This window comes from Bidens hawaiensis, unplaced genomic scaffold (assembly GCF_021521415.1).
Source record: "Bidens hawaiensis isolate Kalapana, Puna unplaced genomic scaffold, B.hawaiensis_p1.1 tig00019471_1, whole genome shotgun sequence".
In the NCBI taxonomy this organism is placed as follows: Eukaryota; Viridiplantae; Streptophyta; class Magnoliopsida; order Asterales; family Asteraceae; genus Bidens; species Bidens hawaiensis.
In genome coordinates, this window is record NW_027492959.1 from 279,138 (window position 1) to 300,043 (window position 20,906).

At 33.4% G+C, this 20,906-nt stretch overlaps 1 protein-coding gene and 1 pseudogene across 3 annotated transcripts; both read left to right on the forward strand.

Annotated features, from left to right (window-relative positions):
• Positions 1–1,144: 1,144 nt before the first annotated feature.
• Positions 1,145–3,280, forward strand: LOC143558439 (uncharacterized). Of its 2 annotated transcripts, none has more exons than XM_077047277.1 (6): positions 1,145–1,376; positions 1,660–1,737; positions 2,450–2,484; positions 2,571–2,626; positions 2,730–2,813; positions 3,063–3,280. In XM_077047277.1, exons 1-6 carry the CDS (start codon positions 1,173–1,175, stop codon positions 3,119–3,121), a joined length of 516 nt encoding a protein of 171 aa, XP_076903392.1. In that variant the 5' UTR covers positions 1,145–1,172; the 3' UTR covers positions 3,122–3,280. The 2 variants fall into 2 exon arrangements, with proteins under 2 accessions (XP_076903392.1, XP_076903394.1); XM_077047279.1 differs by having other exon boundaries at positions 2,730–2,861; positions 3,027–3,278.
• Positions 3,281–5,485: 2,205 nt separating this feature from the next.
• Positions 5,486–15,045, forward strand: LOC143558445 (ADP-ribosylation factor GTPase-activating protein AGD5-like; annotated as a pseudogene). The gene is made up of 11 exons (XR_013139744.1): positions 5,486–5,710; positions 8,082–8,140; positions 8,242–8,332; positions 8,415–8,469; positions 8,545–8,635; positions 8,712–8,901; positions 11,059–11,242; positions 11,410–11,591; positions 12,028–12,282; positions 14,472–14,529; positions 14,624–15,045. The product of XR_013139744.1 is annotated as an ADP-ribosylation factor GTPase-activating protein AGD5-like (transcript).
• Positions 15,046–20,906: the final 5,861 nt, after the last annotated feature.

The window sequence follows — 20,906 nt, forward strand, 5'->3', positions numbered from 1 at the left end:
AACGTGGCATTCAAATAGGAGGGTTATCCATTTTAATTGTTTTACATTATTCCTTCAAATTAATTTTTTAATAATTTTAAGAAACGATACACAATACATAATTTTATTAATTAAAACTGATTTCGATATACATATTATAATATCAACCTTCCATTATAACAATCATCATTGTTTATTTAATCTTTTTATGATATTTTATTGTTTAGATCTCCGCATATCTAACAACTTTAACGATCGCATCTTCTGTTAAACGTTCGAGCTACAATATTTCAAATATAAACTGAAACATTTAATTTATATACAGTAAACAGACAAACCGTACGTTTACATTGTGTATCTATGTCCAATGATCCATTTCGATCAAAAATAAAATACAATTTGATATTTTTAAGAACGGAATTTTGACGGGTGTCACACCGAGTATTATATTATAGTGACTAACCACAAGGCGCATAACCCTACAAAAGAAAAGACAACTTAAAATTGTCTAAATAAACCCAAATTGGTAGGTGTGGTGTTCCATATATCCCCTAACTATCCAAATGTGTTCCAACCAATCACATGGTGACATTTATTCATCCATTCAAGTAGTCAAAACCGAAACTAGAAACCAAATCACCAAACCGAATTGCTTGGTGCTCCAAGTGGGCTACTCAATGAGCCAAAAATAAAACCGAGTGGGGGTACCCGAATGTGCACCAAATACCATTACAAGTTATAGCCCGTATAATGTGTTAAAATAACATAAAAACACCCAAGATAGATCATAGAAGTGAATGATTCAATTAAGTAATGATAAAATCTACTGTCAAAAGTGACTGCTGTAACTTCTAACAAGGTAAATGACACAGTAAAAAAACATAAATAAACAAGACAACTGAAATCATATATACATCAAGAAACAAATATCCATCCTTTTTTAGTTAAACTCTTTACATATTCATTCAAGAAAACCATGACCCTCTTCCAATATTATTCATAAACCCTTCTTCTTCATCTTTACAACCATGACAACATTAATAATAATAATCCCACATATTCTCACAACTCACAAACCCACAAAAGCAACAACAACCTTTTACTCCACAAAACCCACCAATTCTATTAACAAACACATTTGTTTTTACCATCAACAACCGGGTTTTCAATCCAATGGCAAATTATTACATGACATGAGCATAAGTAATAATAAGAAGAAGAAAAGATTGGTTCTTGTAAGGTTTAATAACCTTAAATTCAACGGTGGTGGTGGTGGTAATGGTGATGATGGTGGGACATCAAGGGTTTTGGGTAATCTTGCTTTGGCTATTGGGTTGACTTATCTTACGTTGACTGGTCAACTCGGGTGGATACTTGATACTATTGTTTCCATTTGGGTATGTGGTTTAAGTTTCATTTGATATAATAAAGATTGCGAATTTGATGTAATTGTGTTTGACTGTTTGGATCACATACAAATTAAATTAACGAGTTAACTGTCAGAATCAAGCAGTGTAATGATATGTTCACTACGATGTGATGTAATTACATAATTACGCTAATATATACAATATTTGATTCGCATGTTTAGTACAGTTTTTTAATTTGTACGTTAACTTTCCTGTAATTGTGTTTTAAGGTTTATGAGGTGATGCTAATATGTTGCGGTTTTGATGGCAGCTTTTTGTGGTGATTGTTCCGGTTATAGGTTTGGGAGCTCTTATTTGGTGGGCTAGTAAGGATATGGTTGAAATCAAAGTAAGATTATTAACTCACAATGATAAATCGTATTGGGAGTTTTGTTATGGAAGTAACTAGGGCTGTAAACGAAATGAACGTTTAGTGAGAAGTTTGTTTACGCTTGTCTGTTTAATAAATGAACGAAAGTGGACAAGGAATTTCGTTTGATTAATTGAATGAACGGACATGAAGAAAGGTCGTGTTCCGTTCATTTATGTTCGTGAACTTTCTTTAACGTGTTCTTTTATGATTGATCATTTGCTTTCTTTCATGTTCGTTTGTTTATGTTCGTTACTTTGTTTATTGAAGGCTTCTTATATTTTTATAGTTATTATCCAGACATTTAAACTTTTTAATTTTTATTATTTTACTAACTTAACTCGTTTCCTCTCTTATTTAAGTTACACTTGATAGTTGATATAGTTGATATATCTTGGATTAACAACGTTGTTTTTTTATTTTCAAATTAATATATCTCGTTTGTGCTCGTCTATGTTCACTTAAGTTTGTTTGTGTTCGCTTAAGAAGTTAATGAGCGAACATGTATGAACATGGACAAATTCATTTCCTTAACGAACGAACACGAAATTTCGTTCGGTTATGCGTTTGTGGACTGTCCGTTGTTTGATAAAAGTTTAACAAACGAGCATGAACAAAGTCTCGCCCGGTTTGGTTTGTTTACACTTTACAGCCCTACAATTGTTGAGGTAACATTTTAATTATTGTGCAGTGTCGGAGTTGTGGAAATGAATTTGAAGTTTTTAAGTAAGAAACTCGATCCAGTTGTTATGATTTTTATTGTTGATGTATGGAACCTTGTTTGTGATTCGGTTCTTGTATTGTTTATGCAGATCTATGTTAAATGATGAACCGCAGCTTTGTCCCTATTGTAATAAACCTTTTTCAGGTAACATATGCAACATTTGACTCGACAAGTAATTAAAAAAGAATATGAATTAAAATGTGTAATGGACATTATATCTTACGGGTGAATGTTTATTGGATTTCAGTGGTGGGTGATGCTATGAAATCCTCCAAGGAATCTACAACATTCGGTGAAACATTTAGCGATTTGTTTTCGCAACAAGAGAAAGGTAAACCGATTTGCAATGATTAAACGCTCAGGTTTTTGATAATACGAGGTTTTTTTAAGTTTAGATGGTTCAAAGATATTTTTATTTCTGAATGACGAAGTAAGTTACGGTCTTTGGTTTTTAAATACAAAGAGAGCAAGAAATCAAGACATAATAAGGCAAGGAAATAATCTAAATAACGAGGAGATTGTGAGAATATTTGAATTCCAATAGGCTTTGTATGTGTTACTCATTGATATATTTTTGCAGGGAAGGCTTCATCTAGAGCTGTTATTGATGTTGAAGCCGAGGTTAAGGATGTCGAATGATATATACATGTTAGAGATCTTGTAATTTTGATAACTTGTCAATATGTATTATATAATTTGTTGTACAACAACACATAAGTAGTTGTTAGAACCAAAACAAATGTATAAGTTTGAGCTTGTATTTTAATATATGGGAGTGTCATTGTTAACATACTGGCATTAAATATACTTTGTTTAGGAGTGTGATGTCTTTGTGAAAGTTTGTGTCGCTCGCACTTTTGACACGTTAGTTTACATATGTGTTCGTCGGAAGTTTGCTATCATAGTTACTCTCGGGCTATGTTATGGTTGCGGAAGAGGGTGCAAGGTGATGAGTTGGCAGGTGCGGGAGAGTGAAGATTGAAGAACACTGCTCCCGCCTACTCTCTCCCCTCATGATGTATTTTTAGTAATCAACGTGGTCACCATCTCGCTTGTCACACATTTGGAATTTGATTGTCGGGTGAGGTGGCATAGGTTATGGCTAGGTTTTATTCGTTTACAATAACAAATCCTGACTTAGGGAACTTGACCAACAACTTAAATTTCTAGATTGACGGTGATAGTTGGGTCTTTGAGATATTTTAATTCTATGACTAGCCCCATTGGTGACATTTATCTTTGTTCAGTTGACACCTTGATTTAAATAAAAAAAAGGTAAATTACTTTCTTTGCAACCAAACTTCACGATCCGTTCGTTGCACCGACCAAAGTCACAACTGGTTGCCCAATATTTTATTATTAAACATAACACATGATTTTATCTTATTGGTTCTATTAATTTCCTTTTTTCTCTTTTCTTCCTTTCTATAATTAATTATACTTATAGTTATTTAATAAATTTTTTTTTCAAAAATACAACTAAATATACATTTTTACTTCTCCTTTTTAAAACTCAAATAGAAATATTCAAAAAAAAGAGAACTCTTATAGTTTTTTAATATAACTGTACAATCTGGGTTAACCAGAAGTTGAGTTTTTCTCTAAATAATTTTTGTTTGTGTTTTAAATAATCATAAATCATATTTGTTTTTTTTAATAAACAAATTTGTTTGGGTTGGTTTATGACCGTGAGTGAAAAATTGGTTTTGGTTGGGTTGTGTATGTGGAATGGAGAGAAATTGGTATTTTAATGAAAAGTTGGGTTGTGAATGAAAGTAATCTATAAATGCATAACTGTAGATGAGTTTGGTTAGAAATTTGTATGTTAGGTCACGTGAAGCTTTCTCAAATTGCCTGGTTTTTTTGTGGATATTATGACAAAACAAGACCCCTTTGTTCTTGAACAAATATTTTTGTTTTTTTATTGAGGGGGGGGGGGGGGGGGGGGCGGGGAGGTTTAACATTCACTCGGTTACGTTTTGGTTCTCCCGAGGAAGAATCCATTGAAAAGGCTTATGGAATTGGATGTCCTTGTGGTATGGTATTATCGTATTAAATTCTTTAGTGTATCCTCAGTAAATTAACTTGCGGCTTACTTCAACTCTATATAATTTGATAAAGGGGGCAAAATCTCCGTTCTATTCTTTACACAACCTTTTGGTATTGCGGAGACTACTTAATGCTTTGGTTTTTACTAAGATTAAAAAACCTCTCTTTAACTGTGGGATAATATCAAGGCTCAATTGTTCTCATGGGTATCTCTATCCACCACCATTGCTCTACACGGTCCTCACCTCTCTGCTCTCAGCTCTCCTACTTATGAAGTGCTAGCTTTTGTTCACGAGCTTGAAATTCAATTTGTTTATTGATATTTAAATCATTTTAGTCTTCTATTTTGTGCTTTGTATTTGTCTAACTTCTCGCTAGCTTTCTTTAATTTTCCATCTTATAAAAAAGCCAAATACGTAGTTTTCACTTTTCATCAACTAGTACACATATTTATATAACTTTGTACGACCAACGAATCCTCCAAATGAGTTAATGGCTAAATTCATCACATTGGGACACACTCATCTTGGCCAACGCCCGTAAACACTCGCCTAAAGGCACGAACATGCGGTGATATAAAACTTGTTCAATGATCCAACTAGTGTACTGGTCTCTCATCATCACCCTGATGTCTCTGAATGAATTGAACCTAAGTCACATAAATAATAGAACACTTAAGCCTCTCCCTTACCGCTTCACGGGTACCGCTAGCCCATTGGCATATTTACGTTATCTTAAATCCAACTTTTATAAAATCTAAGTTTTTACATTTTTCTTGATTCAAATCATTACACAAATTTTAGAAACGAAAAAAAAACATATATCTATCAGAGTGACAGTAGGTGTAGGACCGAACCCAGTGCTTGTAACCTCCATCACACGTGTAAAACCAAACCACTACTAACCCGTACCCAATCATCACCCCCCTTCACACGCTTGCTCACCATCAGACTCAGACGCCGCAAGCAGTAGTCAGAAACCAACAGCAAACAATCAAAAATATTATTATTATTATCTCGATCTCACTTTAATTCATTGCCGTGTAATCCGAACGACTTACAACAGATCTCAATCTCAATTGGAACCAACCGATTGTTATTATTATTATTATTAATTCTATAGTCAGATATGAATGAGAAGGCTGGCGTATCCAAGGAGCTCAATGCTAAGCACCGAAAGGTATCCTGTTTGATATAATCTCACTTGATCTGTCTTTAATCGTTCGTGTTTTAGGTTTATTGTTGACTTTAGGTTTAACTGATCTGTTTTTTATTTAGTTTTGAGTAGTTGTGAATTTGTGATGTAGCGGTTATTGGAACTGGATCGAAGCGGTTCGGTTCGGTTCGGTTGTAGCTGCTTAATAGGCTGCTAGGTTAATTGTTAGTTTAAGTTTAGAGATCTGAAGCTTGTTGAATTGCAGCTTTGCATCATAGTTGAATAACTCGTGAATTTGTGATATAACAGTTATTGAACTGGATTGAAGATGTTTGTTAGGTTACTCGATTCGGTTCGGTTCGGTTCGGTTCGATTTGATTCATCGGTTGCAGCTACTTAATAGGCTTTTAGGTTAGTTGTTACTTGTTAGTTTAAGTTTAGACATCTGAAGCTTGTTGAATACTTGAATTGCAGCTTTGTAATATATGTTACTTTTGGTATAGAATATATGAAGTAATTAAGATTAGTATGATTGATTGGTAAGTTGTTGATTGATTATCTGTGAGGAAGTTATTTAAATTAGGTGTTAATAAGAGTTTTAGACTTTTAGGCTAATTGTTAGTTTAGCTGATTTGTTTTTGATTTAGTTTTGAGTGCTTGTGTGATGTAACGGTTATTGGGACTGGATCATAGATGTTCGTGAGGTTATTCGATTCGGTTTATCGGTTGCGGCTGTTTAACTAGGCTTATTGTTGAGTGATTTTAGAGATCTGAAGCTTGTTGAATTGCAGCTTTGTATGCTATGTGAATATTGAAGTAGTTAAGATCAGTATGATTGATTGGCAAGTTGTATTGATTTTCTGTGAGGAAGTTATCTGAATTTAGTTGTTAAAGGAGTTTTAGGTTAATTTGTATGGTTAGGTCTAGCTGATCTGTTTTTGATATACTAGTACTTGTGATATAACGGTTGTTGGAACTGGATCCAAGATGTTCGTTTCGGTTCGGTTCAGTTTACCGGTTGAGCTGTTTAATAGGTTTTTAGTTTACTGATTTTAGAGATCTGAAGTTTGTTGAATAGCTGAATTGCAGCTTTGCATCATAGTTGAATAAATCATGATATAACGGTTATTGAAACTGGATTGAAGATGCTTGTTAGGTTATTCGATTTGATTTGGTTAATTGGTTGCAGCTGTTTAAGTAGGTTTTTTTGTTTAGGGATTTTAGAGATCTGAAGCTGTTGCATAGTTGAATTGCAGCTTTGCAATATAAGAAGTATTTAAGTTTAGTATGATTGGCTGATTGATTTGATTCTCTGTGAGAAAGTTATTTGAATTTAGTTGTTATAAGAGTTGATTTGCGATCTGTAGGCAGAACAGCTTGTATAGGTAGTTAAATAAAGGAGTATTTAATGGATCATGCAATCAAAACTTTTGCATTATTAGTTTATGGAACAGCTTTTATATGTATATGTAGTCAATCAAGTTATAAGTATTTTCAAATGTAAATTTAAGGCTTTTGATCACTTAGCAATCATGATTTTACTATAAATTGGGATTAGTTTATGGAACAGCTTTTATATGTATATGTAGTCAATCAAGTTATAAGTATTTTCAAATGTAAATTTAAGGCTTTTGATCACTTAGCAATCATGATTGTACTATAAAATGGGCTGTATTGATGGATCATGTGATCAATTAAACTTATGCATCATTGATTGTAACAAGAGAAAGATGGCAGGCACAATATGATCATTTGAATGATTTTGATTCAATTGCTCAAACTTCTAGGCATTCTTGCATACACTCATATGGAAAGGGTGAATCAAGAGGCGGTTATTGTAGATATAGCCTTATATATTTTCAAATGTAAATTTAAGGCTTTTGATCACTTAGCAATCTTGATTTTACTATAAAATGGGCTGTATTGATGGATCATGTGATTAATTAAACTTATGCATCATTGATTGTGACAAGAGAAAGATGGCAGGCACAAAATGATCATTTTAATGATTTTAATTCAATTGCTCAAACTCCTAGGCATTCTTGCATACACTCACATGGAAAGGGTGAATCAAGTGGCAGTTATTGTAGATATAGCCTTATAATTGTGCCTGTTACAAACGTTCTATCTATAAAAAATTTTGTTTTATTTAAAAGAAAGCGATTGTTACAACTTCTTAGGTGGACTCCAATCCTTTATTACTACTTTAATACTAGTTCTACCAAATTGAGATGATTGAATGATGAAGATTAAGGATATACCGATATAGAAAAGAAGCTATCATCTGTTTGTAGATTTGGTCATCAAGATTGAGCATTGTAGATCTAAAAGTGGTGCTCTATGCATAAGGTTGTGCAAGCTTTTGACTGGTTTTATGTGAATTTCTTGTTTTCAGATACTAGAAGGGCTTCTTAAATTGCCTGAGAACAGGGAGTGTGCTGATTGCAAAACTAAGTATGTGATGCATTTATGACTATCATTTATTTAAGTGTATTTATTAATTATTATCTAGTTATATCAGTACATAAGATGCTGATACTAACCTTCCATGGCAGAGGTCCTCGATGGGCTAGTGTGAATTTAGGCATCTTTATATGCATGCAATGTTCTGGTATCCACAGAAGCCTTGGGGTCCACATATCAAAGGTATTTAACTGTCAGTCTTATTTGTTATTATATTTCCTGTTAGTTAAAACTAGCATTTATTTATTGATGCACCACTTTCTAGGTGAGATCGGCTACTCTGGACACATGGCTTCCCGAACAGGTTGCATTTATCCAATGTAAGACATATGTTTCTCTTGTTTTCTATGTTTCTCATTAAAATTGCTTTACATGATTTTGTGTTATTTTTTCAGCTATGGGAAATGAGAGGTCCAATAGTTACTGGGAAGCTGAGCTGCCACCGAATTATGATAGAGTTGGCATTGAGAATTTCATTCGTGCTAAGTATGTATCTTTTATGTAACAATTTGATGCCACATATTTTTATGGTCTATATTATTAACCCATATGCTTTATAAAGATATGAAGACAAGAGATGGGTTGCTAAAGGTGGAAGACCAATCTCACCTCCTGCAGCACAAGAAAAAAGTCCTGTTAGGCCCGTTGAGAGTCATGCTAATGAAAGGAAGAGTTTTCAAGCACATACGAACAAAAGCAACACATCTGTTGGAAGAATCAATCTTCGCGTGCCTCCAAAAGGACCTGATCATGTATGTAAACTTGTTTCTCACTCAATTAAGGGTGACAATATGGGCGAGTCGGGTAATGGGTCAAAACAGACAAATGTTGAAATGGGTCATATATTAGTGTAGGCTGAAAGCCTGAAACTAAGGGTGTGTATGGATCGGTTTGTGTTTGGGTTGGTTTTTGGGCTCAAACCGAACCAAAAACTGAAATTTTGGTTTTTGAAAACTATTCACGGGCTCGGTTTGGTATCATTTTTACCATTTGGGCTTGAATTTTTTTTTGCCGAAAAAAAGCCTAAATAAATGACATTGGGCCTTTTATGTTTTGTTAATTAATGATTGATGTATTATTACGCATTTGGAACTAACATTTTTGGAATGCACCCTTTATTAATTTTTTTTATAAATCAGCGTGTTTTTCTATTTTACTCACCCGTAACTCTTTCTCAGCCAGGTACTAAAAATTGGCTTTCGGGTTTGGGTTTTTCGGTTTTGGTTGATAGCAAAATTAAAACCGAACTGAGAAATTCTTTTATTAAAAGGCTTAAAACCAAACTTTTGGTTTTTTATTGGGTTTGGTTATTTTGGTTTTTTTACATTGGTTATCCGGGTTATGGTTTGGCTACTTTGGTTTTGTGCACACTTTTAGCTGAAACAGACTGGGTTGGTTGGCTAACAACATTTGTTTTTCATGTGTTAAAAACTTCTTATTAATAGTTTATCTGTTAATTGTGATTACACAAACAGTTTTACTACAGTAGCATTTTAAATCTTGAATGAAACAATTTTAAAGATTGTATATTTGTACGTACTAAAATTAGACTCTGGGTTACGCTCAACCTGTTAGAGATTAAACTCAAAACCAAATTGACCCGTTCATAAGGAAATCGGTCAAAATGACCATCTTTACGACAAGCTTTTGTAACATCAGTGATGTTCTCAACGTTCTTTTAATATATAAGTACTAGTTTTAGAGCCCATGTAACACACTGGATAATCTAAATAATTAAGTTACAAATAAAGCAATACATAATGTATATAGAAAAATGTATTACATCTATGCTTATAACATTATACATAAATTGATTTTATTTATATCACAAAATGATTTTTTCTAAAAAGTGAACTTAATAAAAAAAATAATGCTCGTGCAATAACATACCCAAGAACACTTCATCTATTGAAAATTTATTCTCGGTATCATATATTTATAACTGAAAGAAATTTGGTTATGAACCGATTTCGGAGAACACTTCTCATATAATAATAGTTTTGAGCTACATCATGAAAAAGATATTGATAAGTTTGAGGGGCTTCTTGACTTTGCCAACTGACAAAAAAAATAACATGTTTTACTTCAGTTGAGCATAATTTTGTACGACATGTTTCACATAACATTCTGATCACTATTCAAGGAAAAGCCAATGCTGACACAAATATTTCTAATTTGATAAAGTTAAAAGCATGGATAGGCTTGGAAGTGACATGTCGGAATTGTTTGTCATTTTTTCTTAAATTTTAATAGCCATGGGAAAAATACTCAATGTGCAAAATCTCAAATCTTTTGACTATTTCCAAAAATGTCATTAAATATAAATTTATATGACAATGTACAAAAAAACCAATAGATAAATGGATTTATTTTTAAAAAAATGAATCAACTATTAAACATATATTTATAATTTAATAATTAAAAAAATTACTTCATAAATTTAAAGCATATTAGAGTTTTTTTTGTTTTTTTTATTTACTATCTTCAACAATATACACAGTCTAATATGTTAATGATAACAATTAAAATTATAATTTTTTTCAGTATTCAACAGACACAGTTTGTTGTTGATTTTTGAATTTCACCAAGTATATTGTGAAATATATTCTAACAATGTATAGTAGTATAATATGTAAATATTTATTTTTATAAAAGTGTATAGATATAATGTAAATAGAGTTCAAAGAAAATTGAATAATTTAATCATATTATAAATATAATATAAATGGAGTGTAAAAGGAAAGCGAATAATTATTGATCTATGACATATATTAGTTTTAGTTTTGGAGGGAAAAAAAATTGTGAGGATTAACCACATTCTGACACGTGTCTACAATTATTTTACTTTATTAGAATAGGTAGATTTGTTATATGTTCTATGTTTTGAAAAGTTACTACTAACTCAACAGGTAGTACAAAAAGTTGAGCCATCGGTTCCATCTGCTGAGGTGGCAAAGGAGGTTGTTGAAACTGTCACTCCTCCCAAAGTTGATTTTGCTACTGATCTTTTTGACATGCTTTCTATGGATGATGCTCCTACTGAGAAAGTCCCAGAAGCAGCTTCTACAGATGATCTATGGGCTGGATTTCAATGTATGCTTCACTTTATTATTTTTATTATTATTGTTATTGTTATTGTTGTTGTTGTTGTTGTTGTTATCATCATCATCATCATCATCACCATCATCTAACACTCTATTTTCTGAGTTGGCTTACCAGTGCTAATTGACTTTAATTGTATTGTGTTTGACTTTTTGCAGCTGCTCCTGTAGAAGCACCAACCACAGGAACCACAGACATTACAAAACCTGCTGACAATAAGCCCAAGCCCAATTCTGGGATAGAAGATCTGTTTAAAGATTCACCTGCTGTCTCACTACCCATTGCATCAGAAAAGCCTAAAAAAGATGTTAAAAATGATATTATGAGTCTTTTTGAGAAGGTATGTATTCATTTTAATTTTTTAGGCCCATTACAACATAGTCATGCATTATGAAATTAAAATATCACACATCACAAATTAGCCTAGTTTTAATATTATATTTTTAGGCCTTCACGTTTACTTTTAATTGGTGTTCACTCAGTTATGTTTGTTTATATTCGTCAATTTATGTACAGTTATGTTTGTTCGTTGGTGTTTGTCAACTGTTCGTTTATGTAGTTAATGAACAAACACAAACACATTCATTTTCTTTACAAACGAACACAGACAAGAGAACATTGCTTGTTTCAACCTGTTCACTTACAATTGAGTCAATTTGGCTTTTGTTTTTCTTTAACAGAACTTGGCTAACGTGGAGAAAATGTTCTTTTGTTTAGATAACCATCATAGATAACAAATATTAATTAATCTATATATTTTTTTATTAACTTAGCAGGGTAATAATACTACATCACCATATGCTCTTCATCAACAGCAACTTGCTATGCTAGCTCAACAGCAGTACCTACTTATGGCTGCTGCAGCTAAATCAGGCGGGTTACCAAATTTAGTCGGGAATGGGCAACAAGTGCCAGGTGGCACTGCTACAAATTCGTCCAATCAAAATTGGCCAAATATTGGCTATCAAATCCCAGGAATGCAGCAGATGCCAGCTCCTGGAAAAATTGAATTAGGTAAATATTTGCAGCAGGTATAAAGTTCATTTACTGTGTTTTAGGTTTTTGGTAGGTCCGTCTTGTTAAAAGGGTGGGGTGGGGTGGGTTTGGGTGGCGGGTCAAAACGGGCCGTTTTAAAAATTGTTCAATTTGGTTTGGATCAAAACGGGTTTTTTATCAATTAAGTTGGGTCAAAATGGTTCATGTTAGGAAAACATGATTTACATCATATGCATCATCTTTGATTAGGGGTGTTCAAAAAGCCCGTGGCTTGCTCGAAAATAACTCGAAAAAAGCTCGTTCTAATAAAGCTTGATATAAAATCGAGCCGAGCCAAGCTGGATCGTTTTGTAATCGAGTCGAACTCGAGCCTGGGGTGGCTCGGCTTGATGGCCCGACTCGTAGGCTCAACTTGATAGCTCATGTTATATACATATTATAAATAATAATTATTAATAATTATACATGATGGCTAGCTGTTCAAATTTAAGACTTAAAGGCTAGTTTTTGTTTCCAAATTTAGTTTTTTTCCCCAAACTTTAGTTCTAAATTCCACATGACGATTTCGTTTCTAAATTTTAGTTTCTAAACTTTGAAATTTTAAAGTGAAACCACCATGTAGCCATTTAAGACTTCTTTTTTTGTTAAAAAACAACCTTTTTATATAACAAAATCGTGTTAGCTTGTCGAGCAACAAGCAGGCTCGAGTTTTGTCCGATCCGAGCTCGAGCTCAGTGTCACAGCTCGTTAAATAAAATCGAACCGAGCCAGATCGAGTTAAATTCGAGTCGAGCTCGAACTTAACTCGAGCACGAACCGGCTCGGCTTGATTTTATTTAACGAGCTGTGACACTGAGCTTGAGCTCGGCTCAGACAAAACTCGAGCCAGCTCGTGGCTCGACGAGCTAACACGATTTTGTAAAATAAAAAAAAGATGGGTTTTGAACAAAAAAGAAATCTTTAATGGGCTATGGTGACTTCATTTATAATTTTAAACTTTAGAAACTAAACTTTGGAAACGAAGTAGTCAAGCGGAGTTTAGAAACTAAAGTTTTGAAAGTAAAATTTAGAAACAAAAACTAACCTTTTGGAAAGTTTTAAATTTTTACAGCTAGCTTGTGCACCATCCATCATGTATATAATATGCTATATTAATAATTATAATATGTATATAACACGATCTATCAAGTCGAGCCACCTCGGCTCAATTTTATATCAAGCTTTTTTCAAACAAGCTTTTTTTGAGCGAGCTGCGGGCTTTTTGAATAGCCCTACACAATGCTTACAAAACTTTTGCTTGAAATTTTACTTGATTTTCTGAACAAACTTTTCAAAAAAGGGGGATAGATCGATCATCGATAGAAAACCTAATTACTAGTGAATTTAAAAAGGCAACCAAAACATCCATAAACATTCAAACATAACAATCAACGAAGAATTTAATTTGTTGGAGGAACATGATGAAGAATAGAGGGCACATAAATCAGATCAGAAAACAAAAATAACTTGGCTTCATTTGTGTTGATTTCATAAACCGTTGAAACGACAAACTATCTAAATCAAAGCAAGTTGGCCGGTTTGAGATTTGTACGCTTTGGTTTTGGCTGTTTAACTATCCGCCCGGTGGTTTGGAACTGCCCCCCGTTCAACCTTTATTTCACTTTTTGAATCTTCAGTTATGTTTTATGTATCATATAAATATTTCACAAATCTTCTATATCATTTTATAAGTTTAATTCTAACAACTTATTTTTGAAAAGAAAATATCCGTTCAAACAGCTGAAACCGCCCGACCAACTCAACCTGGATGGCTTGGTTTGTACTTGTCCCCAAGACCGGCCGAAATGGACCCTAAACACCTCTATTGGCTTCATCTGAAATGCTTTTTGTTTTGAGGCTTATCTGTTTACACTTTTAACAGTCAGCTAGTAATTAGTAAATATTAATTGTTTAATGATATTTTAATTTTGTAATAAAATGAGGTTTTAACATTTTTAACGTGTTTTATTTTATTCAACTTGTTTGATGGTTGGAGTTAAAACATAACCAAACAGATTTATGGGTAAATTGGTCAAAAAAATTTTGGCTAGGTTTAATTCCGTCTACCCCCCCCCCCCCCCCCCCCCCGAATATTTTCTATTCAAATATAAATACCGAAAAAACAGTAGTGCCAAATAAACGAGAGTTTGCTTGCAATCTCATATAATTTGCATATTTTAACCAGATGGGAAACATGGGAGCAGCAAATCCAGCCGGAATTCATTTCAGGTTCCACAATCTAGGTATAATTTTACCTTGATTATATATACACAACACTTTTATTTTTTTTTTGAGAATTTTAGTTTAATTAGCTTATTTATTCTTGGGTATAATCAGCATATACACAATGGGCATGAACACTAGTACCAATGGCATTACGCCACCTGGAATTATGGGTCAAAATTCTTTCAACAGCATGGGATCATCTGGAGCATCGAAACCGCAGTCTGGTACTACTCAGGTATCATCTACATCTTCATCCCAGTCAGCAAAAGATTATGATTTCTCGTCGTTAACTCAAGGGATGTTCTCAAAACCGTGAGCGGTGGTTAAAAGTGTATGATAAAGCGCGATATTCATAAAGAAAAAGGATCAACTTATTTTCCGTGTTGGGGATTGTAAACCATTTGTAGAGGGAAGATACAGTTTTCAACTTTTACTTTGATTTCATATGTTTTTATGATACATTCATGAGGATGATTTATTTTGTTTTAACTTTTGTTTTGTTTATGTATAATGATAAGATCATGCTCTACCTATTTTAATGTTGATAGTATATCTGGTATATAGTGTACATTGCGACCGTGAGAGGAGAGTAGGTCACGTAGGAGTGTGACGCTCACTTAATACCATGTCGGGATGTATGATTGTGTGAGATGAGCGGTGAACTAAACGAGCACCTGAAGAGTGTTCACGAGTGATGATGTTTGATAAACTAGCCAGCCAGTTACATGGGGATGTCTTATTACATTTTGACTTTAATGGGTTGCAACAACCGCGCCAGGTTTAACACCAAACTCCTTAGCAAATAATTTGAACTAAAACAAGTAACTATGAAACTTAAGGTGGTGTGATGGTGTCAAAAGGATTAAATACGTAAAAAACAATTCTACCAAAAGGATATAAAACACGCAAAATTAATTATTAATTAATTAATAATACATGCAAAATAAATAAATAAGGAGCAACATGCCTAGGTTTCGAACACAAATCTACACAAGCACAAACAAGAAATATCATACTACAGAAGCCTCATGTAGAGGTGGGAAAAACTGGTTATAGACCCAACCTAGAACCGGACCCAGTCCTACCCGACTTGCATGTACGACTGTATCAGATTCAGTTCGTCGGAAAAATCATACACGGACCTGCTAGTCCCGGTTCCACCTCTACCTGGTCAAAACCCAGTCAAAACCTGGTCAACTATCCTATCTTACCTTGAAGTGGTTCTTAAATTTTGTTGACCAAACCCGTCAATCCGAAACAGTTCCTACCTGATTCCAGTCTCTGAAAATACCCAATTTGTGCACCTCGAGGCTCGAACTCGAACCTCATATATCAAGCTGATTAAAGTAGGTCTAATTTTGGGGCTCAATGCAGAAAACTATACTCATCAATTCTTAGAAGTGGGCCTCAAAATTGGTTTAAGTAATTTTGGGCCTCAATGCATAGTAATGAGGTGCGCAAATCGGATTTTTTCTAATACCCGGGTTCGGGTATGGAACCGGTTTCAGGTATGATCGGGTATTGGAAAATCGGGCATTGAGAGAAATCAGGTAGGGTATTGAGGAGAAAAACTCAACCCTATGTACCCGGGTAGGGTATGATCGGGTTCGGGTATAACCGGGTATGTGTCCGAGTACGACTGGGTATTTCTACCCGGTTTTGAATTTGGAATTTTTGTATACATTTTTTAATTTGTTTAAAATTTAAATTTGCTTTGTAATTTATAAAAATAATTAAACTATATTACATAAACTATAAATCCACTTAATTACAAATTATTTACTTAGTAATATACATTTTACAAAAACTTAAACATAAAAGTTGTGAAGTAAACATAAAAATATACTATAAAAACTCATGTATTCTTTCGGGTATTAGAAAATTGGTATCGGGTATCGGGTATAGGGTATGACCGGGTTCGGGTATGACCGGGTATAAATCGGGTATAGTTCTGGGTACGGGTATTGACCTCAAAATGCATACCCTATCCATACCCTACGGATAGGGTTGGTTCCGGTTTCGGGTATAGAATACCCGGATATAAAAAAACCGGTTCCGGGTTTTTTGTGCACCTCAGTACTTGACACTTGTCTGCTCAAAATTGGTTTGTTTATGTGTAAAATACTTCTCTATTAGAATACTTCTCTATATTTATAATAATTGAACACTAATGATTATGTACATAATAATTATATAATATAATAAGTGTTTTTAAGTCAACATGGTATAAACCATTAATTGTAGCCCTTAACCCGTTAACCGTAATCAACACAATTCTGGCTACAGTTCACAATGATACAAGAGTTCATATTCTCGTTGATGTAAATCACCAATAAAGATTTCAAATCATATACTAAACTTAAATAAACCGCTTTTATTAAATACAAAAAGTGTTTCTTGTTATGTCGTCCAGACAAATATTTGATGCTAAAAACAAAACACTCTAAACAAAGTGTTTAACTATATGAAAAAGACAATAATATAATATAATATAATTGTTGCAACTTACAGTATTGAAATAATTAAGTAACTATATCCTGTATATATTTGGCGTCTTGTCTACTCAACTGTTACCATACATACTCATGAGAAGAACAAACGATTTTTGTGTGTTCATTGATGTATATATTTGGCGTCTTGTCTAACATTATCATTTTTACAACGTTTTTAATAGAAAAAATGTTATAAAGAAGGTGATAGCTATTAGAGTTTGTATATTAGGTTTAAACATGGTTGGTTAAGTATATCAGAGCTTGTTACAAAAGCCTTTAAAAAAGTAAACACCAAAGATTAAAAAGTCTTGAGTTCAAGTCTTCTGGAAAACAGAAATTTATCGTTCATAAAAAAAGTCTATTAGTGCTTCTTATCGGGTTAGACTTTCTCAATAGAGAAGTATATAATGCCATATATAGAGAACCTCCTAACCTTAATAGATAAAATGGTCATAAAATAAATTGACTAGTTATAAATAGCGGGTTGTAAAGTGATTAAAAATTTAACTTTTAAATTTTATATTATGGGTTAAGTTATTATATAAAAAAGGACAAAAATGAGATAATTTTTATACACACAAAAAAACCCTTAAACTATAATGAAATTTTAATAAAAAAAAATTATAACTCAAAATTTAATAAAAAAATGAAAAATATAAAAATTAAAAAATGTATCCACAGTCTTCCCCGTCCTAAAAAAACTCGAAAATGATACAATGTTGAGGAAAAAACATCATTGTGTCTTGTATTTATTTTCGTCATTGATTGTGTCTTTTTGGTACCGTCGCTACCGAATCGGTACCAAAGTTTTGAATTTTCGGTATCGGTATTTCCCGAATTTTACCTTAAATACCGGTATAGAACCGAACATTTCAATACCGATTCCAAAAAAATGTGTTTTTTGGTAATGATACGATACCGAGCTCATCCCTAAAGTCCACTGCATACGTGGCGTTTTAACTAATCAAAGTATAACACATAGTCTGATCAAATTTGGTTCAATAAACATCATTGTGCTAAGAGAGATGGGAACAAGATGGTGGGGTTTTTAATTTCAAACATCGATTTTCATCAAAACAAAAAAAACAAAACAAAACAAAAACTCGTAAGAAGCTAGAAAACCAAACTAAAAAAAATAATAAAATAGATTACAAGCAAAAGTTACACGAATCTTTTCACAACAAGTTTTTGAAAGATGTTCCTTTTTTAATCCAAAGAAAACCCTAACGATTTAATATCCTTGACAGATTTTAAAAAGGCAAGCCGGCTTGTTAGAGAAAATGCACCAACACGCCAAGAAATGCAACATGACACTAGCAGTTCACTGGTACTCAAAAGTTGCAACGAATGTGTACGAAAGTGTGAATATATAGTATTCTATGAAAGATTTATAACTTGATTAACTAGTTTAAGTGGAATAAGTTTTGTAGATATTTTTTTTTGAAATACCAACATTTAATTCTCATTCCATAGAAACATTTAAACGATTTACAATGAAGTGGCAGGTAAGCGGGTAACAAGCTGCGCCGCAACTCCCTTTTGGATAGCAAACCCAATCCAACTAAAATAAAGTTTTGATTCTTATGGGCCGATACGTTACTATACACAACTTTCTGAACCCTATTCAAAAGGTCCACGGCATCCGGAGCTAAGAAACCAAAAGTGTCAAAGGCGAAGGGGATAAACACGTGTTGATTCTCCAAACAAGCTCTCTCGTGTTTAGCAACCTTGCCCGATGCCGCCTTCAATGCTGCCTGGCCTGCTACAAATCCAGTGTCCCTAATCCCGACAAGAGGGGACACTCCTGTGAGGTCGACACAAGCGTGTTTCCCCCCTACCCACCCAAAAACAAGTATATCGGCCGGTCGTAATGTAGATCTTTCTTCTTGAGGATCCGTAAGAAAGTTTACGGGGGCTTCCTTTTTAGCTGAAATTCCGGCTCGTTTAAGAACATCGCATAGAACATCCCTCACCAAATCATGCATGTACTTAAACCAGGCAACTCTTTGCAGTGAACCGCATTCTCGCCAAAAGAATCCAATCAAACCTTACGGCAAACCGGGCACGGCTCATCTACCGGAAACAAAGGGATCATTAACCGATACTTCAGGATGGCCCGGTACTCCAAAGCCGACATATGTTGGCCCAATCCTTCAATAGGGAGAACACTTAAGAAATCTTGAGCCCGAGGAGTCCGAAGACACTCAAACACCGCTTTCTGACGAGGGGATAAATCAAACTTCATTTCCAAACTCTTGATGATTTCATTTAGGTAAATGGATTGTGTGGTTCACGTCTTCATGAATTGACCCGTCTAACATCTTATTTTATTAAAATTTTATTTAAAAATTTGTTTTGCGTGGGGATTAAATTGATTGGGTATTTTTGCGTTCATGACAAATTTCATTGTTAGTGTGCGGTTCAACAGTCAACCCATAATCGTCCCATTTAATAACCCTACCTTAAATGATTCTTATATAATTTAATTATAAGACTTTATTAGGTTTGGGTGTCATATTCAAACTGAAGCACATATATTTTATTTAGACTTGCTGATTTTCCATTTACAAACCTTAAAAATAATATCGGCATAATGTGGTCTACATTTCAAAGTCTTTCTTCTCAAATTGTTATGTATTTTTACCAAACGGTTATTCTTAATAATGAATAATAGAATATATTGTAAATTATTATACATGTTTTAAGCATCAAAACACGTACCTTAACATGCCTAAATTATGCTAAATTTCATAACCTATAACTGGTCAAAGTGATATCTACTCTTTAGATATCATAAACTCTTAAACTATACGTAGTGGACGAAAACAATAAATTTCATAACCTATAACTGGTCAACCGTCAAAGAAGTGATGAAGATGAAATTAATTTTCGGAGATGAATTTCAAATAAAACCAAAACCCACTTTTTTGAAAACTCACGTAGAAGATAGAAAACGTTTGAAACATCACGTTAAATATTGTTTTCATCAGGTAAGTTTTCATGTAAAATACAACGTATAAGACGAATTTGATTTGAAATATAATATGGTAGATGGGATGGGAGCATTGAAATATGTTAGATTTTGATTGGTTGTTGAAATCTCACGGGGAAATTTTTAATATCACGTGGAGGATGGATTTGGATAGATTATATTGTAAATTTTGAATTTTGATAGGTTATTTTGAAAATCTCTCCCTTAAGAAGGATTATTTTGGAAATTTTTTCTAAAAGAAATTGATTAAGGTTTAATCGGTTTTATAAGTTCAATTATTATTATTTTTTAAAAGATGCGTTTGATGCCCATTGGACGGTTTAATTAATGCATGACAGATGTGTAGTTGTAGTTCTGTTGTCAGTAGCTTGCTTGCTTACTGAACATAGTTGTACGTTTACAATAGTAAATTAATAATAGTTAATGAAAATTGGTGCAGTTGAATAAAATTAAAATAATATGTGACATGACAAGTCACTTAGCCTGTCTTTATGGCTCTTCAAAACACATAACATAAGCTATGTCCCTAGACAAATCATGAGATTCTTTTCACTTTCTATAAATATTTTCGACTTTTGAGATTCTTTTTACACTTTCTATAAATAATAAATATTTTCAAGTTTTTTTTTCAAATTAGTGTTGGTAAAATGAATGGTTATTTTGTATCTTACAATTGAATTAGGAAACACCCCCCCTCCCCCCTCAAATAACTCATTTATATAATATGGTTTTCAAATTTGTCCCATTGATATCTCGTCGCCGGCGACATATTAGTGAACACCGACGATGTGTTAACATGACATATGGTTGACGATGCGTTATATTGCTAACATATGGTAGCAGCGATGCGTTAATGATTAAAGCAGGGGTTCCACGATGCGTTAGTTGATAACGCATCGCTGCTACCCTA